The following is a 22,915-nucleotide window of genomic DNA, read 5'->3' as shown; positions in this document are numbered from 1 at the left end:
GGTTTTCCCAAGTAATAACAAGTACTTATATTAATAATAGCTTCAGTTTATTGAGTGTTTATTATACACTAAGGAAAGTACATTTATTACTTCAAGGTTAATAGCTTCCAGCCCACAGTAATACTGTATTTTACCAGTTCATTTTCCACTCAAAGAACAAAAGAATTCTCAGCAAAAGTATCTGTCATTTCTAAAATCGAAGAAACTAGTTTTGATCAAAACAAAGAAGCCAGTCCTTCACTGAAAAAAAAAAAAACTAAACAAGAAAATACAGATTAGATCAATTTAACTTCAAGCTAAAAAAAAAAATCTCCTATTTAAATCAATTATACATCTCCCAGTGATCAAATGACCAGGATCCGGAATCAGACATGCACATTCTAACTTAAGTTTAGCTAGAAAGCGTCCTAGAGAAAGTTGATTAATTTCTCTAAGACTCAGTTTCCCCAACTACAAAATGGGGACAATACAAATGATGTCATAGGTTGTTGAGAGGATTAATGATAACACGTCCTGAATTTAGCACAGTTCCTAAACATGAGAGCATCCTAAATGTCAGCTATTACTATTTACGTGCACTCAAATTGGATGAGGCATCCAGGGCACAGCCGGAGAGCTCTGACAGTGAACAGGGGTTAAATGACGGAGCAAGTGTGAATGACCTCTGCCTTCTCCTCGACTGAATTCTGAAGCTGGGTCCAGTTTCTGCAAAACAATTTGAAGACTCAAAGCAAATCAACCTTCAGTGAAATCACACACCCTGTTACTAATCAATAGGAAAATTCCTTTAACAGAAGGGGATCAAACACAAATACTGGATATTTAGAATTTTAATTGCATTTAAAACAGTGCAAGTTTAGAGGTCCTCCAGGTCTATAAAAATCAAGGTCACTGTGGACAAGTTTTGTTATTTTCTTTTTTCCTTGAGAACAGACTTATGAAGGCTCTTGATAAATACCCGTATCAGCCCTGCCACTTAACTATGCTCCTCGCTACCCAGGAAAGCCTATGACCTACAGTGAGCTTGGATAAAAAGGCAACAGCGCACAGCTGTGCCCCACAAGGCTCTGCAATTTTTTCAGTTCTTCCATCCATTACCAGCAAATTACAGTAAATTCAAAATATTGATCTGCACACCCTTATATAGAAAGAAAGTTACCATCGACTTTTATCGCTTATTGTTGGGTTCAATTCTCTGGAATCGATAAAAGCTACAATGTTCATAAGCTCCTAAAAAGCTAGTTAATATAGTGGATATGAGACACCTTTTAGAATCACTATAAATCTATAGGATTCTTCAACAGAACACTGGCAAGCACCTTCCAACGCTCGAAAGCCTTATTTGATTTTAGAATCTTATCATTCAGGAAAATATCTTGGGAAAGAAGTGAATATCAATGACTGGGATAAAAATTCAGGAACGAGGAAAAACCTACTTAACAGATTTTCACTTTCACCTTTTTGGTTCCCTTGCATTTATTTCCACATCAACTTCACTGTCCAATCCACAGTCAATCAGTAAGAGTTGTGGTCATTAAAAAAGAAGTTCGTCTTAATAAAAACAAGTTTTCCTGACAGTGGTTTCCAGGACCCGTGACCAAGTTGGCCATAAACCAGGTTTCAAACGCCCCAAGTTTAAAGAATCAATATCCCTTTTATGAACTAATTTTTAAATATCAGATAATAACTCAGAGGGTTCATTGAAAATAACAGACAACTTCAATACAAAAAGAAAAAGCCTTTTTAAAGAACCAGGAAACAGAATTGGATGAGACAATTTAACCTGTGATAGTGAGCTTACACAGCTGGCATTAATCACTTTTATTTACTAAGGAAACCTCGTAGTTTATCTAGCAGTCTCTATTCTGAAAGCCTATTCTAATACAGAAATTTACTAGCAAATCTGCCTAGGGAGCTCTTGGAGGGCTAATATGAAGCTAATACCCACGCGTCTACTTTCTCCTGCACATTTCTCTCCATCTAAATGCAAAAGACGACACTTAAAATGTATATATAATATGTATTAGGGCGGTGGAAGATTAATGACACATATATTCAAATAATCAATAATGTGAACTTAAGCCTCTAATGGTACTGAAATTTATTGTAAAGAGGCCACAGGATAAAATAAACAATTGGCTTGCAGAGGATATATTTTCCTTAGTAAGTAATAGGTCCTACTTGTCAAAGGGTATGGTCACAACTTTGTTTTTTGGGGGGCGGGGGGAGTGCATGGACCTGGAATCGAACCTGGGTCTCCTGCATGGCAGGTGACAATCCTACCACTGAACTATCCTTGCACCCTCCACCCACGCACCCCGGTCACGACTTTTTTGTTTTTGTTTTTCGCATAGGCAGGCACCAGGAATTGAATCCAGGTCTCTGGCATGGCAGGTGAGAACTCTGCCACTGAGCCACTGAGCCGCTGTCACACGGCCCACAACTCTTTTAAGTATCTTTTTTTCCCAACGTGCTCAGTAGTACCAGCTAGAATGGAAGCCAAAAAGACTGAAGCACGTGGGTTAAGACAGGATCCTCTGTTTCCCCCTTTGCCCTTTCCATTCCACTGCCACGGTGACACCTAGTGCTTCCGCAGCTGCTGCTGCAGGACTGGGATTCGCCCTTGCTCCAGAAAGCGCGGAGCACTGCGCTGCACTTTTTTCTCATAAAGCACTTAGCTGGCGCCTTTCTACTGTGCTACAGCTACAGAAAGGGTTATCACCATTTTTTCAGATGGGGAAATTGAGTCTGGGAACAGTTACATGGTGATGTACCCACAGTCAGACGCCCCATGTGAAGGAAAGCAGAGACAACAGGAGCCTCCGTTCCTATGACACTGTGATACTACACAGCCTGGGACATTCTTCCTCCAAATGTTATGTGAGAAAAATAAATCCCTATTTATTTAAGCCACTCTCAGTTGTGTTTTCTGCTATTTGTAGCTAACCACATTCCTAACTGCTCTAAAAACAGTTAGCACTGAACTTTGCAAGCTGGCTTTGGAACAGTGTAGCCAAATGCCTGCCAGAGAGAGACCACTTTGGCACCATCAATTCTGAGCAATGAAAGAGACTGTGCATGGTACCCAAAGAAAATGACAAAATGCTCCTTAAATTACGATTCGATCCTATGAGAAACAGGAAGCCTTAGAGATCTGTCCATTTGTTTCTTTTTTTTTTTTCAAAATATATTTGGGCGGGCTGCACAGTTGGTATTAATGACTTTGAAGTAAACCAAAGGGACTCCAACTTTAATGGCATCACATTTGTGACAGTTAATTAGCAGAAAATATTTCAGCACAGCGAAGTTTTTGCCTCTTTTTCTAAATAAGCATCAAAAGCAATAAAAGGCTTTGGGGTTTTAATTGCTTTTTCTCCCCCAAGACTGAATTCTGTTCTCACTGCACAGACAAAACCCTTTCCTCCAAGTCAAAATATGACCCTTCTGATTTTTTGGATCACAAGAGCTACAATAGAGGTGAATGTTTTAATTTTAGACCTAAGAAAATTTTCAGAAGCTGCCCTCTTCTCGTTGTTAACTAAAAAGACAGACATAAAAACACGCACAAAAAAACACTGATTTCCAAGCAGGAATATCTTCCTCTGATCACATGTGATTGCTCCCACCTGCAATTTCAAGTGTGCTTAGGTGGTTTTCATGTTAGTTTCTATTACAGTAATCAGACTTCTCCTTGGAAAACAAAAAGCACACTAGACCGTATTATACTGACATGATTACTGATTTACACAGAAGTTAAACTAGAAGTACCTGGAAAACTGAAATTCATAGTTGCCTCTGGACTCACTTTCTATAGAATAAAATTTTTTTTAAAAAATAAAGCAATGATGATAATATGATAGCATAAAATAATATGAATAAAGGGGGAAATCAACTTTAGAACAAGAGAACTTTGAATACAAAGTTTTAGTTAGGCAGCCTAAACTATCATTCAAAGCCACACTGATCAGACAAGCTGATGAATTTGCACTAATGCTTTTAAATGGTTCTGTCACTTTAAATGCTAGTAGACAAAGGAAAGAAAAAGTACAGTGAATTATGCTGAATTAGACTGCAAATCAATCAGAAACAAAGCAATAGCCAATAAAAGAGTCAGTTGAGGAATTATATGCCTCTTTTAAAGAACCTAAATATAAAAGTCCCATATGCTAAATCTTAATTGAATTAAGCTGCTAACCCACAAATCCTGAAGCGGCTGAGGTGGCAGACCCTCAGGGAGGTGGTCAGGCAGAGCGTGACCAAGAGGGCTGGCGCGGGAGCCTGCGTGCCTCAGTTGGACTACCAGCCTTTCTCAGCCACGTGGCCTTTGGCAGATCACTTACCCTGTCTGTCGCTTTCTTCCCTCACTGAAAATCACAAATAAGAAGAGTTTGTAGTTTTGTTGTATAACATGCCTAGAAACGTGACTGGCAGACACTAAGCCTGCTATTATTGGGTTAATATATCGCAAATGTTCATGCGCAATCTGATATCAGAACCCTGAGGTTTTACAATTTGAAAGTATAAAGTAGTCATCTAATAACAGGTAGTCATGCTCATGTATTTTTATATAATAGTTATTTATGCTGATGTATTTTCAGTGCACCAATGGACAGATAAAAACTTACAATAAATTTAAGTATTCCCTAAGCCCACTTCAATAAAAGTTTAGCAAATCTTTTCTTTGAATTTACTATTGTTAGTCCCAGGTGTTCTCCAAATGAACTCTGTTACTTTAAGTCTAAATGGACTACCTGGGTTGTTGCAATTGCCATTAATCAAGCATGCAGCCCATTTCTTAATGAAAAACAAACTTCTTAAAAAGTCAGATTCCATTTTTATCCACACACATGCTAAACATACTGGCATATGTTCCAAGAATCCTTAGCTGTAAATTTTAAGCAGACCCTTTTTATCTCCATAACTTTCACTAAATTACAGGAGAAAAAGTATTCCTTGCTATGACCAGGAATTATAAACTAGATTTGTTGCCTTCTTTGCATTCTATATTTTTCTCAGTCTATCTTTCATCAATAAATAACAGTGTTGCTTTAACTAAAAAGTGTGGAAAATTCTGATTGAACTTTCCACTTCAAAGTACACAAAATCATTTCATCTAACATGCTGTGTTAGAAAATCCATGCTCCATCCTGACCTCATCTTGCGGTCTATTCCAAGTACTGATGGCGTACCCCATCACACTGCACGGCTGGTCAAGTACAGTAAATATATTAACGAAAAATGTCTTGAAAACCCCTATTCCACATAGATCCAAGCTACTGTCAAGAAATCACAAAACGTTTGCATTTTGTTTGTACAAGAGCATGACAGACCTCTAGGAACAATTCCCACAATAAGTAAAACCAGCTACTTGCGTAACTCTCCATCTAAGGAAAACTGAATTGCAGGGAGCTGGAAGAAGATGGGCACAAGATTCAGCTCAAAAAAAATCTGCTATAGGTGTATTGGAAAAGATATTAACTGTGCCTGTCCTTGAACCTATTTGCAAGGTTAAAGTAAAATTTAGCAGAAGAGATTACCACTAGCAAGAAGGTACAACTGAGCTGGTGGACAAGGAACACATGGAAAGAAAGGTAATATATTGATTGACCTTTTCTTCCACTTGCAGTCTAGGCAGTTAGCTGTCTTTTTTCATTTGGGGGTGGGGGAAGGGGTGGGATATGTCAGCTGATCTAGTTTGTTTTCTCGGACTAGCAAAATGGTACGGTCCTTGGAATAGTTAGGCAGTATTGTAGTATACTCCCACAATAGTCTAATAGCACCACATAAACCCGAAATGAATTGTTCATATTTTCTGCTATAAAGAACAACAGGGTTCATTTAACTCAACATTTCCCAGAGTGTGCTTTGAGGTTTGTTAATAGGTATTCTTTGAAAAGAAAAACTTAGTTACCTGGCCAAAAGTTCTGTATTCAAGTAAGTTTGAGAAAGTCTTGTTAATAAAACACCAGACTCACTTACTGCAGGATTTCCCCAAGACTTTTACAATTTTACAATTATTAGCCTTTCTCCAAGAGGTGTGGTCGGCAGTATTCTCCAAACTAATTTGGCCAAGGAATATTATAGGGCATGTGGGGGTGGGAATGTTTGTCACATGTACCACAGAATATACTTTGAGTAATGTAGGCCTAATTGAGCCCTAATTTTAGTACATTGTATAGTGACCATAGGGAAAGCAGAGACCAAATCATTGCCAGACAATAGACCAGTTACTGCATTTAATAACTTTGCATTTCAGCCGTGTATTGCACTAATGATGAAAGAGGTAGGTAGTCTACACTGTAATTCAACGAAGTGTCCCCTTGTACATCTTGTAAAATGGCAGCAGCAAATCCCAAGGGAGTCTGCAAACAACAGCTGCACAAACAAATTTCTTGTGCATTAGAGTGATCAACCCTGAAGAAAAATGCACGTGTTGGCTTAAACACATGACAGCCATCCTAGAGACCTAGAGCTCATATAAAAGATGAATCCAGAAGACAAGGACAGCTACATTCATGTGTATATAACACTGACAAGATCACATGCTGTGCCCCCATTCGTCGTGGCCATGGCATATTTTGGTTACCTTTTCCCTATATGCAAAGTTTCTGATTCCCTCAGACAAATTTGCTTTTACTGAGACTTCCACTTCCAGTTAGCACACAATCACGAAGACCACTGGTCTTCTCCTGATAATCAAAACATGCTGGATGACTTACAAAATCATGGCTTAAAAAAATCAACAAAATCTAAGGATATAATAAACCTAAATATAGTATATTCCAGAAAGTGATAGGCAAGGGGGGAGAGGAATTCCACGGCAGCCCTCATCGTTGGTGGAGTGACAGGAAGAAGGAATGTGGGAAGGGCAAGGAGGAACCAGCCAAACTTACAACCTCTTTAGCGGCTGGGAGCTGGCTGGCATGACAGATTAGAATTCTGAATAAAGCCTGCCATGCAGCGTTTTTTACAGCACTAAAAAAAAATTCTTAAAAACAAGAGAGTTTGGGTTGTAACAATTCACTTAGGTACACTCAACCTCTGCCAGCTGAAAAAAAAGGAGGGGGGTGGGTTTGCTGCAAAGAGAACAGGCCAAGGCGAATATTTTTTCCTTCCCCACTGTTTATGATCACAGCATTCAAGCAGACTCAAAATAGAAATTCCAGCACTTGAAATATTAAAAGCTATAGCAATTGTGGCCTTTATACATGTTCTTTGTTTTACTTGCAGTTTAAAGCCCAACTCTATTCTTTACTTAAAAACAAAGGAAAGCAAAAACTCTGTCTAATTTTTTACTGGACACTAAATGATGATGTTGGAAAATAATATGCAAAACATATGACTTTGCAAACAAAAATGACAGAAATTAAAAACATTCTGAGAATTGTTAAAGGGTAGCACAGAGGGTCCTGGGTTTCTGGCAATGCTGTTTCATGGCCTTGGTGCTGGTTACATGGATCAGACAATTTGGGGGTGCTCACTGACACCTACACTTTTCTGGATACGTGTCACACTTAGAGTAAAAAAAAAAACAGAACGTCTAAGATCGATGGGACAATATCAAACTAAGATATCTGCACTTCTCTGTATATGTGTCATACCTCAGTGAAAATATTTTTTAAAAAAGAACAGCGCATGATTCTTTGAAAGGCAGCTGCATGTACTCACCATCAAGTCTAGGCACTAAATGCCCAGCACTTAGCACAGTGTCTGGCCACACACTGGATGTGTTTTATTATATATATATATCAGTAAAGCTGAATTCCCAAGATGTTTTTTAACCCTGAAATTGTGACTGCTTTAACACGCTTTGTTGATAACATCATGGAAAATACAAGTAGAACCCACTTTTCTTAGAATTTCTTGTATGTGTCTGAGTAGAAATACGTAAGGTGGAAAAAAAGAGTGGTAAGACCTACGGCCTTTAACTTCCTGCCCTAGACTGTGCCGCCTTTTTTGTAATGAACGTTGAAGAATGGTGCACGTGCGCAGTCAGCTTCTGAGGGGCAGCAGGCAATTGGTAGAATCCAGTAGAAGACAGAGATGGCCAGGTGGGCAGGAAGGTTTAGGAGGGGTCTCACATTGAAAAGGAAAACTCTAGGTCAGAAGTGTTCTGGATTTCTTTATGTTGTTATTTATTTTTCAATGGATGATATATTGAGGTAGTTCAAAACCCATAAAGCCTAAAGAAGTATTTAGTTAATAAAAAAATAGTCCCTTCTGTCCTTGACCCCATACCCCTTTCCCAAAGAAAACCACTGCTCATGGTTTTATATGGACTCCTCCAGAATTTACGTATCTACAAGTAAATATGAGCATAGGTTCTTATTTCCCTTGTCCTTCCTTTACAGAAAAGGAAACACATTCAGCTCACTGTTATAGCTCAAACTAAATGTCCCCAAAGAGACATTTTCAAGCCCTAAACACCAGTCCTGTAGGTAATAACCCATCTGTATATAGGATCTTTGAAGATGGTATTAAAGTGAGGCCAAGCTGTGTCAGGGCGAACCTGAATCCAGTATGACTAGAGCCCTTAGAAGCTGAGAGCATTTGGACACAGGACAGGAGACAGGAGGAGAGAGAGAAGAGAGGGAGCCGGCCACGGGAAGGATGCAGAGATGTTATTGCTTGCTGGGAAGCCACACCAGAGCACTGCAAACTTGAGAGAAAGCACAATCTGGATGACACCCTGATTTTGGACTTCTAGCCTCAAAAACTGAGAAACAATAAATTCCTGTCATTTACGCCAACTAGTCTGCAGTACTTAGTCTCAGCAATCCTGGCAAACTAAGACACCTACTATTTTGCCTTTTGATTTGCCCACTTAATATCAAGAGATCTTTCTACATCAGTACAAAGAGAGCTTTCTTATTATTTTATATAGCTGCATAGTGTTCCTTGAGCAACGTAGCACAATTTGTTTATCCAGCTAACCACTAACAGATATTTGGGTTGCTTCCTAACTCGTCCTATTAAAAATGATGCTGTAGATTCCTGGTGCCTGCCCATGAAAAAAAAAAAGATGCTGTAATCAATAATCTTTCTCATGACATATTTTATAACTTATTTATAAAAAATAAGTTTATTTTTTATAAATGCTGGTGAATGTCAGTTTTATTCCCCAAAGAGGAATTGTTGGCTCAAAAGGTACATGTAAACGGACTTTTGATGGATATTGTCAAATCACCCTCTGCAGAGGTTGTACAAATTTATACTCTTGCCAGCAATGTAAGAAAGTGATTTCCCCACAAAGCATCATCAAACTTTTGGATGTCTGCCCATCTGATAGGTGAAAAGGTACCTCAAAAGTGCTTTTAATTTGCATTTCCCTTATGAGAGCACTTGGGCATCATTCCTTACGCTTAAAAGCTATTTATTTTTGCTTTTCTGTAAACTGTCTATTCATGTCACCCATTTTTCAACTGGATTGTTAGGGCCTGGGAAATCTTGATAAAGCCAACACAGACATAAGTTCCTGTAAACTGGGGTAAACAGAAGAAGGAAGTAAAAGGAGAACAAACAGTTTTCTTGCAGTTTTATCAAGTCCACAGTTAAGTGGAGCCAGGTGGTAGGAGAGCTGATGGAGGTCAAAAGATCTCTCTGGCCTTTGAGATGGAAAGAGCAGCACGTTGGGTGTAGTGGCTGCCCTACTCTTGAATCTTGAGAAACCCTACACTGCCTGATACAGTCTGTGGCCTGGGAAAGAGTCCTCGCCCCTGCCGATGGCCGCAGCAAAGCATCCGGCACTGTGGCTAAGCTCAGGGTCAGAGCCCACCTCTGACCAGCTGTGTGGCCGATGTCACCATGCCGTGTTGCACACTGAGGCAGTGGACTATGACGGGCAGGCGCACCGGGTCGGTACCTGACGCTATGAGAGGAGCCCAAAACTGTAACATGAAACTGCTCCCGGACATGGAGAGAGGGAGTCAATCACCCGGAGGGTGGGAAAACAGTCTTCTAAGCGTGACGCACTTTGCCATAGCTTTGCCCTGGCAAATGTGACCCACAGGGGTGGAAATTTAACATTAAAGACAGTTGTCCCACTGAGTTAAAGAATGACCAGAGAAGAGATGAAAACACCGTTTATCAGCCCATTGCAAAGGGCTTCCTTATGATCTAAACCATGAAAGGTATTTAGCTACTTGTTTATTTATGTCTAATGCTTGCAGTTCAATTTGTTTTATCCGCTGATAACAGGGTGCTGCCTTTAAAATCACTGAGAGATTTTTCTGCTTTCCTTCATGAGTTGCCTATGCCCCTCGGCCAGTCAAAACTGAAGCAACTGTCTGTGCTAAAAATCAATGAAAAGGTATAGGGTTCTTTCTTTACCTTAGAAAATGCCCAATACCTGTAGCAATTTTCAGCGTGTTTATACTTCTACAGCTTTTGCTTTTAAAGTCTGTGTTTCTCATAATGTTGTTCTCTAGCATGGTAATTTAGTGCCCAATAAAAATGACAGAAGTTTTTGTTTTCATCCTCTTTATCCTCTTTTCAGGGTTGCCTGTAGTGTTTTGTTTGCTTTTTGATCTAGGTGTTAGTAGCAAGGCATGATTCAGTTTGTGGAGATTCTTCAAGCTGTACACTGCTGAATATGTATTTCACAGCCATAAAAAGTTTCATATATAGTTTTGTTTTCTTTTTAAACAAACTTGCAAGCCTCCACAAAAAGGAAGCTGTTGTGGCTGCCAGGCATATGCCAATGAGTTCCAAGGTGCTCATTTCCCTGTCGCTGCCCCAGGGTCAGGTGTTTCCACCGGGAGGCAGCAGGCAGGAGGGGCAGGGACAGGGACTTGGAGGGCAGGCCTTAACTGGGTTTGAATCCTGGCCTCACCTTTTACTAGCGTGACCTTGTGCAAATTATTTACCACACCATCCCTGTGCTCCAGTTCCTCACCGGCAGAACTGCAATGGAGACAGTACCCACCTCCTAAGGCTGCAGCGAGGACTGGGAGCTCAGGTGTATGTAAAGTACCTGGAACAACACGGGGCTAGAGTGAGCACCGCACCAGTGTAAGCTGTTCTCTTCCTCACGTAGCAACATGACCTTCACACACGGCTTCTCCCATTTCTGAACCATTTAAGAGCCAGATTTCCTCCTGATCCCCCTGACATTATACTTCTTTGACTAGTGAACTACTTATTTTTGCTTAGAGGGATTCAAGTGTAGAGGATGAGGCTGCTCATACTTCTCAACTCACGGCTTTTCTCCGTTTTCCACTGCTGTGTCCTCCCACCCTCACCCCACCATCAAGCAACCTTTCTAATGGGTCTTATGGATAGTCAATTATTTTTATGTGCTTGCTCTTGTCAAATGTGTATTGTTTGGTGTGCATGTATTTTTTTTTTTTTTTTTTTGCAGGGGGTGGGGGGGCATGGTCAGGCACCAGGAATCGAACCCGGGTCTCTGGCATGGCAGGCAAGAACTCTGCCACCATTGCCTGCCCGTGTGCCACTACTGCCCGCCCTGGTGTGCACTGGCATTAAAAGGGTGGTAATGTAGACACGGTTCGCACTCAGTGATGTGTTTTAGGCTCTATCCTCCTTGCGGTGTGTTCCTAAAGGCTCTTGCTTCACCCACCCTATTCTCCCAACCACCTTGGTAACTCTGAACCCACAATACCCCCCACTCTGGCACAAGAGCGCTGCAAGGAGCATCTGCTATCGGTCTGATTCAGAGATGACTTCTCTAGGGGTGAAACTTCTGGGTCAGAGGACAGACAATGTTGAATTTAACTCAGCACCGACAGCGTACTGCCCAAACGGCCTGGTTACAGAAGGGCTAGTGCACACCACTGAAGTATTACAGCATTCCTAAGAAGACAGTGGGTGCTGCTCCTCATTGCACTGAGGAGGAAACGGGAGACTCTCCCACGGTCACGAGCTAGAGCACAGGACTTGAGAACAGGCTTCCATGGCGTCCCAGCCTGCACTCACTGGAGGGCCACGACAACAGCTTACTTCCATCTCCACCTTGTGCTCCTCCCCGCTGGGTAACTGCGCTGCATGGACTCATGCAATGCTCATGGCTGCACTCATGCTGCTTAGAAAGTCCCTCCCAGCCTTCAAGGCTCAGACAAAATACCACCACCTCCGTGCAGTCTTTTCTGACTGCTGCTCACAGAAGTCTTCCACTCAAAATCGATGCTTTACCCATGTTGTACACCATACCGCCTATTATTGTGTCCGCTCTATGAGCATTATTTCATTCCCAGTTAAATTCCCTTCTACTTGAAGGTACGAATCAAATTCTGCAAGTTTTAGTCTCCCGAGTCTACTGCATTGCTGAGTGTATGGAACATATTCAAGAATAAGTAGAATAATATTACACCTTAAAGACCAACTTACTTTTACAAAATGGGAGAAAATCCCAGAAAAATTAAATAACAATTTGTTGAATAACCATATGATGATAGAAATCATAATTAAAATTAATTAATTAATCCTTTTTTCTGGTACTCACTAAATATTTGGCTTTGTAGTAAAAACTTTTCATGTTCACAACAACCTGATGAGATGGATATTATTTTGTCCCCCACTTGTCAGATGAGGGAACTGAGGCTTTCTCAGAGTGATTAAATAATTGGCCCAAAGTCCCAGCTAATAAGCTTTGGAAATGAAATTCATACCCATTTTGGCTACAACCACAGGTAACCTGTAATTTGATATAAAAGCAAACAAACAATAAAATACCATGAGCTGCCTTAAAAATTCCTACCACAAATTTTATCATTCCTAAATGCCTTTGTAAACAAATTTACATAATACATTTTATTTGACTAAAATATTCCAAGTATGATTATGGCAATCAATTTTCCCAATAGCTTCTCCATCTTCTTGCTCCCTTAAATATAGTTACAAGTACCACAGCCTCCAAAAAAGAATAAATTGTTCTTTTAATATTTGAAATTCTTAGGACTAGGAAGTTCTTAGTTACCATTCCAAACTCAAAGGATAATAAGGCATAAATACGTAGATATTGTAAAGCCTATCACTGCTTAAAATTCAGTTAATATTCTTTCAATATTACAGACAGAAACACAATTCCATGGTTTCCACTGCCTTTATTTTACATCATCTATGCAGCTGTGAATTCTGGTCAAGGTAGCTTCGAGTCCCCTCTGAACAGTGGATTTCTAAGGTCTCAAAGACATTTACTCTTCAGATAGGTAAAAATGAAAAAAAAAAAATGATCAATCCTAAAAGGTTTACAGTGGTGAGAATAGAAGACCATCTGCTCTGAGACAGCTCTGAGCTGATTTTACCAGCAGGAGAGCCCAGGTTTTATAAACCTTGTTCTTATTAGAAAAAGGTAAAGAAATTGCTGTGAATTCGTATAAAGGATTTTCAAGCCATATAAGAGAATTAAATAATGTGTCTTAGAATTATATGCAGGTGTTGGGTAGTTGGATTGTCTGTGTATTTGGGGAGTTTTGTCTGTTATTTTTTTTAAGGGGGGGATAGAATGTTATCACATTTTCTGGTGCTGAAATTTATTAGATGCTGTACCTACAGCTATTTACTTTCACATGCTCAAAATTTCAGGGCAGCATTTATGAACCTATTTATTCCGGATCAGCAAAGCTTCCAATGTAAAATGACAGCTCATCTAGAAATGCATCTTCATCATCTTTCCGTGCTGAAAGGCCAGGAGATTTGAAAACTAATCCTCTGTACACTCTCACGTTCTGTCCTGTCCACCTCCTGTCTCCCCTGATCCCGTCCTCAACGCTCCCACATCAAATTGATTTTTATTTAACACCAGCCTTTACCAGCTCCACAAATCACTGTGCTGTGGTCTTTGAACTATTATTTCTATTGCCTGTTTTGCTTCACTCTTTGTTCGTTTGCTGTGTTAAAGCATTCAGATGGGCGGCCAGACAGGTAAGCATATTCTCAAAGTGAAAGATACTTTAGAAATTCCCAGGGGACAAGATTAGCCAAATCAGAAGCACATCACTAACCTTTGATTCCCCCTAGCCCTTTGCTCTTATTCAAATAAAACAAATTTAAAAGCTTGTTTTCCTACACTCAAAGCACAAAAGGCTTTCTAAGACTAGGAGAAAGAAGTCAGGTTAAAAACAAAAGGCAGCTCCTTGCGCAGAAAATGAGCCCCTTATTTCTAGTCCTTGTTTTCCCTACTGCTTTTAAGTCATTTCTCTTTTAAAAATTAACTCAAGGAGGGTGGGCCATGGTGGCTCAGCAGGCAGAGTTCTCACCTGCCCATGCAAAAAAATAAAAATAGAAATAAATAAAATAAAATAAAATAACTGAAGGCACAGATAGAAGATTGCCTAATAATAATGCTTTGTAGGAAATGGGAAATTATGCCATTGTAGAGGGAGTTTAGAATTCAGAAATGTTAATCAAAATCTCAGGCTAAATGCTTACCTATCTGGTCATAAACAGCTTTGATGGAACAGAAAAGTGATTTCATAATTTGATGAAGAGAACGTTTCATCGACGCTCCTCATTTTACAGATGAGGAGACCTAGATTCGGGATCAGAGTCACCCCATGCCACAAGCCGGTTTCCGACAGAGTCTAGTGTACAGCCCAGCCCAGGAGGTTCTTTCTATCACATCCTATTGCTACTGGGAAGCTAAACTTTTCTGACCACACTTCTCAGATTACAGAATGCAAAATCACCGCGGTCTCAAAAAATTTGGCAACCAGTTTACCACAAATTGTTACCGAGCCCCAGAGCATGGGCTCCTGTAATCTGCGAGAGTTCTTTGCTACAACTCAGGTTATTGAGTTGAAAACGATACACTATAGATTCTAAACCAAGTGTACTTATAGTGAAAGGTCACTGGCTCCATGGAAGCACATTTCCATTTCTTATTTATTGTTCAAGTAACATATCTGTGCAGCAAACAGTAGCTTTCCCCAGCTTCTCAATGCTGGAAAAGACTTTTTGGTCGTCTCAAATTTCTACCCTGCAGTATTTTTCGGAGGAAAGGAGCTGACCTTTTAAACCTATTTGGTAACAAGATTGAACCAATTCGCAGCCGCATTAAGACCCACCAGCTTCTTTATAGTAGTTTAATGAGTTCCTCTTGAAGTTTCTTTGGAAAAAACAGCCATGATTCTCTCAGTACAAAGCAGAACAACAAACAGACTCTCACCATGGATGGAAGACAACCAGCTAATTCACAGTATAATACACAACACATTACATGGTGGGACAGACATGATTTCTGAAAATGCCAAGATGAAATGAACAGAGGACAAAAGAAAGAAGGGAAATGAAAGAACATGCTGGTTCCTTAAACACCACTCACTGACCAAGAGAAAAATGCTGCTTGTAACAGCGGATGTGCTAAATTCATGTGCTATAGTAAAGTTTCACTGCTTAAAACTCTTAGGTGGGGCCCCAAAAGGCCTGCTTTCTTCTGAGCAATCTCGATTTGAGGAAAACTTACACCTTACATGATCAGACATTCCAAGCTAGTTTGCTTTTCACTCTCACACCGATGGACCCTCCATGGATTCACGGAGGGAAGAGAGTTGTCTGGTGCTGGGAGGGGATAGGGGGGTGAGAGGCAGGAGAGAGGGGCACACCAGGCACTTGATGAGTGTGACAGCTGCTCAGATGCCTGTCGTTCACTTCAAATACTTTCATGCAGACAATGCAACATTATGTATGGGATACAATTATACCCCACGCACAGGCAGTGGCCCGAGCTAGAACCCACGCTCCAGGTAGTCGACTTGCATTGTTTCAGAGGTGTCTGTAACTCAGGGAACACCAGAGATCTCGCTAATTGGTCAGCAAAATAGATGCTAAATACAGGCTGCTGGTGAAACAAGTAGTATTTAAAATAAGTGATTTGGGAAAACCATTTTAGAGACCTTCTCCACTCTCACACGAACAAGACACAAGGATCTAGTCAGGCCTGTGAACATTAGGCATGACACTGAGGTTGGACTGCTGCACGGCCTCATGTCCAGCAACAGGGTCAGAGGTTACTTAATGACCACTACAGAGGGGAGAGAATCCTGCCTCTGGAAAGTTCTCAGGGCCACCTTGAACGGAACTTTCCAAAAAAGACATGGCTGGAGCACCTGAAAGGAAAGAGAGCTGGGACTTCACTGGAAAGGCTGCATGAATGTTTTGTACCTATTTGCTAATAAGTGTTTCTTTAATAAAAACCTGCGTGTGCAGCAGAATTGGTCTAAGCCTTACTTGAGCTGTTTGGGATTATCAAACCCTCACCAACCTCAAACTTTTCTGAGATTGGTGCTGTCTGTCAAGAAGAACGTAAGAGTTGGGCATGACCAAACTGGCTTATATTCTCAACACATTCATAACAGGTACCACTGGCACTGTGGAGCCGACCCACACCAACTTGTTAAAATTTTAGGAATTTTACGACCCGATTGTTAAACACAGCCATTATTGTAAGTTAAGAATAAATAAATTTACAATTAAATTATATTTAAAACACAGGTAATAGATGCTCAAAACTGATGCACTCCCTCATTGTTTTGTTACATTTATAGGTATCTCTGTTCTTCAAGCTCATGTCGAGGCAGTGGAAAAACCACCTAACAGCATGCCAGCTCTGAGGTCAGTGATGTCATACTGTACTTGAAATTGGCTGTGGTGGTAGTATGTACACCATGGAAACCAGCAGAATGCTACAAATTAGGGTTTGGTTTGGTTTTCAGATCTGCGTGTTAAACATTTACCGGAATACCAAAGGTCTTGAAATAATAGGGGAGGCTTTTTCCCACTCAACATCCATATTCTAAGGCCTTCGAATACCCAAGCATGCTATAAACCCCACAACCCCATTCACCGCACGGGGCCATGGCACGCACACCCCTGCGGGGTGAGGGGGACACACTCACTTTGGAAGCAGCCGGGTCCACCAGTCTCTGGCGCTGTCGGGCCGAGTTGAAATTGCTCTTCGGAGGCTGCCCTTCCTGACAGTGAATGGAGGGGGAATGAACGAGGAGGGGGAGAGAGTGGGGCGTGGGATGGGGGGAATGGTCAGAAAAGGGAGAGGGACAGCATTTAACGGCACTGTATTGTGTCTGTTTTAACTACAATCTAATAACAAAAACATACCACCCTTTCTCCCCCACAGAAGCACATGCCACATGCAAGTCATTTTATTAAAAAACAGCCTTGTATATGCCCAGGTGTAATACAGTCATGGGGACAGCCCAGGATGAAGACATTCACCATCAAATTTTCATTTTTCTATTACCCAATATCGTCTGTCTCTATTGATACTTCAAGGATACGAAGGAAACCATGAAGGCGCGTTCATAGAAAACAAAGTCAATGTTCCTAGAATAACAGAGAGTGTTTCAGGGTATCCTCAGGGTTAGACCTGGAGCCCATCTGGGTATCACTAAAATGATATGGAAATCACTGGCTTCCTCAAAATCGTGAAGAATCTCTTGCTTTGGAAGCTCCTCTCTCCATCATCTTTGATCTCTGGCAGCCACCAAAAATTCCGCTCCTAAATGCAACTATATTTTATCAGCTCAAATAATGGTTAGCATTAGATTTATGACTTAGACCAACTTAGAAGGATGATGTTTCCTTAGATCAAACCTGCTAATGTGAATGTATGTGCATGCATATGCATATGTAGTGTGCATGTACGACAAATGGAACACGTAGACATAGCACCTTCCATTAATCATTCTATGCCAAACATACACATACACAAAACCCAAGGTACCATATTTTAAGGGGGAAATTTGGAGTAGGGGCCTGCATAAATGATAGAGTTTCACTTCTCCATCTCTGAAAGTCAGTCGATTTTAAATAAGAGTTGAAGAGCTGAGTCTTATCCCAGTGAGAGCATCAAGTCCAGGGATGCGGAGAAGAAAGCAACAAGGTGGTCTCATAAAATCCCTGCACTTACCACCACTGGTACAGTGAGAGAGTACCCTGAGATGAGAGTTAGCATTTGCTCAGCTCTGTTGACAGAAAATGGTGAAAAGACCTAGTTAGGTTAAAGATGCAATGTCTGTATTACAGCACTTCAGATTTCCTCTTCTTCTAAAAATAACAGCTCTTATTACTTTTAAGACATGTATCAGTCACACCTGCTTGAATTGCCAATAATCACCGCTTCAGCATCCACACTTGATAATGCTTACCTTTCAAAAAGGAAATGGCATAAGTAGCAGATTACAAATCAGGATTATGTTTTTCCTAGAAGTCCTCTTTTAACATGCATTGTTACCCTACTCTCTTCTGAAAGATGCAAGGAAAATAGTCTTGAAACTCTTAGCTGACCTAGAAAATGTACTAAAGCTTTAACAACAGATTACCTCACAGACTATTTGGGGCAAAAAAAAAAAAAAAAAAAAAAAAAGCAAGACTTCCCAGTTCAATAAAGTCAATATTGTTTTTACATGAGGAACAGTTTCTTTTAAAATTTTGCACGTATTATTTAATTAGCTTGATTTGAAAGTTCTCTTAAAGTTAATGGATTATTGAAGGGTGGTTTTAGTGCTTTTTTTCCCCCCTAAAAAAGTTATCAAATGTAAATAAATAATCATCTTCATTAATGTATTTAGAGAACTATCCGCCCTTTTCATTCTCCCTATCAACTAAGAATTCCAATACACGGTGTCAGGCTCCCACTCATCAGGAATAAAATTAATCTCAGCGTTAAATACACAATTACAGTCAATGTGCAAATTCACTGAGTTCTGGGCCTGTGGTTTATCGCTCTTCTCCTGACTCCAAGGTGAAAACGTTATTTTATTTTAATTAGCTAATTGCACCATGAACTCAGCAGGGGGCAGATGTTGATAATGTTAAACCTAGAATCTGAATCTTAAACTCACAGTCTGTGGAATGCTGGTATGAAGAGACTTCACCCTTCTTGGGGCTGGCAGGGGGAGGAGGTACAGGTCTTCAAACCCGGTTTCCATCTTACCTAATTTATTATCAAGTACAACGAACCAACCTGTAACAACAGTCTGCTCGCAATTAAGAAATAGGTCTATGAAATAATCAATGCATTTATACAGAAATTTCAGTAATGCATCTTAATAGAAAACAAGGAGCAGCCTGGAGGATTCATGTCATTTTAATGAATTACATATGGAGTGAAAATGAAGGAATTGTGAGCAGCTCAGAGTTTTCCTCCAAATGACTCATATCTTAAACTAGCCTTAATTTTCAGTAAAATAGTCATGTTTGTTCTTTTGGTTATACGGGCTAGTGGCTGACACTCCGGAGTGAGTTTGGTGATGCTGTGACTTGGTGGAAAGGGATCCATAGCTCAGTCCGGATGAGAACCTGTGAGAAGGATTTAATTCTTTTGAAGCTAGACATGCCTGTGTCATCATCTCAGGGAGACTAACTTAAAAGCGTTTTCTTTCCCTATTTTCAGTCATCCAGGGAATGTACACACAATGCATCTTTGAACTTAATAAGTACAGCCATAATCATTTAAATTACGAAATATTTTAAATTAGAAGACACACACACACGACTCAAAAAATGCACTGCAGGAAACCAAGGTCCCTATAAAACAAATCTATACACATAGTTTTCCATGTTCAAGAAAAACAGTAAATTCTATCACTCATGTCAATATTAAAGGCAAAATGTATGACAACTTTTTTCCCCAAATTTTAAGTGCCAAGAATCCTTTTCTTCTCCTAGATGGCAGCCTTCATTCCAGACAGATGTCAGTCTCCTGGTGCCATTTACCTCCTGGCTAATGCCCATCAACATCAGCAAAACACCAGATTGGAAGGCAGGGGTGCAGGAAAGGGGGGTACAGGCCTCTCAACTGAATGGCTTATGTGCATCCTCACAGGGGGCTCAGAAAGCACAGGAAGTGGCTGGGGGCTTGGGGGGCCAATAGTTTTATGGAAATAGAAGTGCATTACATTGCTTAGGTAGACTCAACCCAAATCATTTAGCGGTGATAACCAACACTCATAAATGCAGCAGCCCTCAGTTATGTAAATAAACTATTAGAGAGTGACAAAAGAAGTGTTGACGTGTGTATAATCTTGACACGTAATGACATCTAGTTCATCTCTATGCTAAATGCTTTCACCAGCCCTTCTCCTGTTAAGTCATATTAGAAATTATAAACATCCCTTAACACAGCAGACCATACTTTTTAAAGAAATTATTGTTCCCTAAACATTACAGATCTGATAGCTTAGTACTTTAGCCTAATTTGCATCATGCAAACATAGTTACAAGAATGCTCAGTGGAAAACAATACATCCAACATGAAATAATGGGTATCCAAAGAATTTGGTGGCTGACATCAGGTTATTTAAAAGCCTAATTTTTGAAAGCGGGTATAAATTACTCTACCTCAAAAGCAGAGTCACTAGGAAAATTTAGAACTAACTGTATCTATAATTTTGGCATTAGTCTTATTCCTATTTTTTAAATCTACTTTTAACATTTCTTGCCTAGAGATTTTATTACAGGGAAAAACAAAATAAAAAAAAAATTATGCAATGAAAAAGATGGCCATTCAAACTAGTTTGAGTTCTGAAAAGAATCACTAGCACTCTCAGATGAGAAGAATCAACTTTTCCACTCAGCCCTGAGACATCCCTCTGATGCAGTGAGATAGGGAAGGAGGCAGGGTGAGTGACCATGAGACAGTCCTCACTTTGGTCTGTGCCAGAAAAGAACCATTGAAATATGTAGCTCATCTATTCCTCACTAGCATAACCCAAAGCAGAGGGCCCCTCCGAGACCTTATAATACAGGAATCCCAGTACCAGGAGCACTTCTCCTCCCTTGGAGAACATCTGCGCTCACACCTCTGAGCACATATTTTCCCTACACGTTAAACCTTTTTTGGCTGTACACACTGATAGCGCTTGAACCCTTTCCTGCGGCTGGTGGGGAACCCTCACATTGTCAGCCCCTGGCAGAGGTCTCCACCTCTCAGAGAAGCCCCACGCGCTCTCCTGCGTCCCCTTTCTCTGTGGTAAATAATGCTTCAGCCCCAATGAAAGCTCTTACTGAACACTACCACAAACAGGACACAGGCATTGAAAACAGGCACTATCAAAGGGGCCCCCGAACATCTACAAAGCAATCTAGGACCATGCACAGTCAAAAAAGTTGACAACAATAAATTGACTTACAGAATTCGCAAGCAGGGGAGACTTAACAATTACCATGCATATCAAAATAGGGATCAGCAACCCAAATGAACATTGAAGAAATGTGTCGTTTAGAAGATAGAACACATTTTTGATTATGACATCATAAGCTTCTCAAACCCATGGAACTAATCCTACATTAATTTATGAAAACCTCCTATAATTAATAACATTGTAAAGATGAAAGCGGATCACAATTGTCCCCATCTCCTCTCACAGACCCTCACACTGTGGCTTTCCAACTTTTTTTCTCTGTGACATTCAGTAAGAAACATCAAACATTATCAATACTACCAGCCAAACACTCAGTCTTTACCTACTAGAAAGATGATGTGATCTGCAGTTTAAAACTCCCTCTAAGTGGTTCTTGTCTTTTTTTCCATGGCAGGAGCCAGGAATGGAACCCGGGTCTCCAGCATGGCAGGTGAGACCTCTGCCACTAGCCACGGCTGCACTGCCCCTAAGTGGTTCTTAAGTTGGGATGACACAGGAATCACTCAGAGAGCTCCACTTTTGCTTGTGTTCCAAATACCATTCTTTCCCCCTGCATCCACGTACGATGGGTACTATTATTATCTAATCGTTTTATTTAAATAGACTGTACCTTTTATTTTTTAACTTAAACACTTCAATTTTAACAATGACTTACGCAATCACATCTTGAAACCATGGCATTGTTGTGCTGGTACATTTTTTTCTAACATACATTAAATAAATGTGTTAAACACTAAAAACATAAATATTTGTGCACTGCCTAATATCAGCCGGTGCAACCAGCGGCGGTCACACGACACTGGGAAAGCGCGTTCTACAGCGTGGCAGTCAGTGGAAGCGAGCAGCCTCCCAGAGCACCGATGGCCCCACCTGCATCTCTCCTTCAACTCCAACCGCCTACTCCACGATGTCGACCAGGGACTGCGTGTTTCATGTGCCGATGACCCACCACGAGGTCTGGGCCCCAGCCTCCAAATCTGAACTTGCCCAGTGTCCCCATCTCTGGGCAGAGCACCACCATCCACCCTGTGGTTCTGCCCAGCGAGCTCAGAGGCAGCACTGCCGTCTCCTTCTTCCTCTCCGTGTCCCTCCACCTTGGGCCAATCCCACCCTACTGCCCCCACGTAACCCATCTGCACGTCCTCCTGGTTCCAGCTTCATAATGCATTTCAAATCCAGCCATTTCATAGCACCTCTGTTGTTACTGAGCTCATCCAAGGCCTTCAAGTCTTCTCCTCTGGACTCCAGCAGAGCCTCATCTTTGTCTTGTTCTAACTTTTGCTCCCCCGTCTGTTTTCCCAACAGCAGACAAACCATCCTAACTAAAACATAAATGAAATCATGTCACTTTCTGCAAACCCTCCAGCATTTTCCCCTTCCACTCACCTCAGTCCTTCCATGGCCCATCATGCCCTGTGTTGCTCAACCCTGGCTACCTGTCTGAATTTCTACGGCTCCTCCCTTCCTTACTTCAATCAGGCCACACCAGCCTTAGTGCTGTTTCTAGAGCTCTTAGAGAACACTCCTACCTCTGAGGCACCATGAATCCCTTAGAAGGAAAGCTCTCCCTTTAAGTATTTTTGCATAGCCTGCCTTGCCACTTCATTCAGGAATGCTCAAATGTCATCCCCCACATATGAAAGGAGCTCCCCCATCACTCCCCTTGTACCCTGCAGGATCCATGTGGCATGCTCACATTGGTGATTTGAGAAGTTGATGAAGAGATTACTTACAAAGGAGTGGGTCTCTTAACCACCCCTTGACCCGAAGAGCAAAGGGAGGGGGCTGCTTCTAGA

The 22,915-nt window shown here is 40.9% G+C and overlaps 1 protein-coding gene and 1 long non-coding RNA gene across 26 annotated transcripts in view; one reads left to right on the top strand and one right to left on the bottom strand.

Annotated features, from left to right (window-relative positions):
- MAST4 (microtubule associated serine/threonine kinase family member 4) overlaps positions 1-22,915 on the bottom strand; it is a 632,749-nt gene that overhangs the window by 319,597 nt on the left and 290,237 nt on the right. For 2 of the 25 annotated variants that reach the window (XM_077117379.1, XM_077117386.1), the window contains exons 1-2: positions 21,108-21,877; positions 16,854-16,928 (exon numbers count right to left, since the gene is read on the bottom strand). The exons of 21 other annotated variants lie outside the window; for them this stretch is intronic. In XM_077117379.1, coding sequence (XP_076973494.1) covers positions 16,854-16,928; positions 21,108-21,143 — 111 coding nt within the window. In that variant the 5' untranslated portion in view covers positions 21,144-21,877. Of the gene's footprint in view, positions 1-16,853; positions 16,929-21,107; positions 21,878-22,915 lie in introns of those variants that run through there. 2 more of the 25 variants (XM_077117392.1, XM_077117394.1) reach the window with 2 other exon arrangements.
- On the top strand, positions 5,409-21,845 carry LOC143647392 (uncharacterized). Its single transcript, XR_013158028.1, has 3 exons — positions 5,409-5,591; positions 16,503-16,569; positions 21,514-21,845. It is a non-coding gene; the product is annotated as an uncharacterized LOC143647392 (long non-coding RNA).

This window comes from Tamandua tetradactyla, chromosome 9, assembly GCF_023851605.1.
Source record: "Tamandua tetradactyla isolate mTamTet1 chromosome 9, mTamTet1.pri, whole genome shotgun sequence".
NCBI classification, from domain to species: Eukaryota; Metazoa; Chordata; class Mammalia; order Pilosa; family Myrmecophagidae; genus Tamandua; species Tamandua tetradactyla.
The sequence above is the reverse complement of the archived record's forward strand: the minus strand, read 5'-3'. Positions and strand labels throughout refer to the sequence as shown.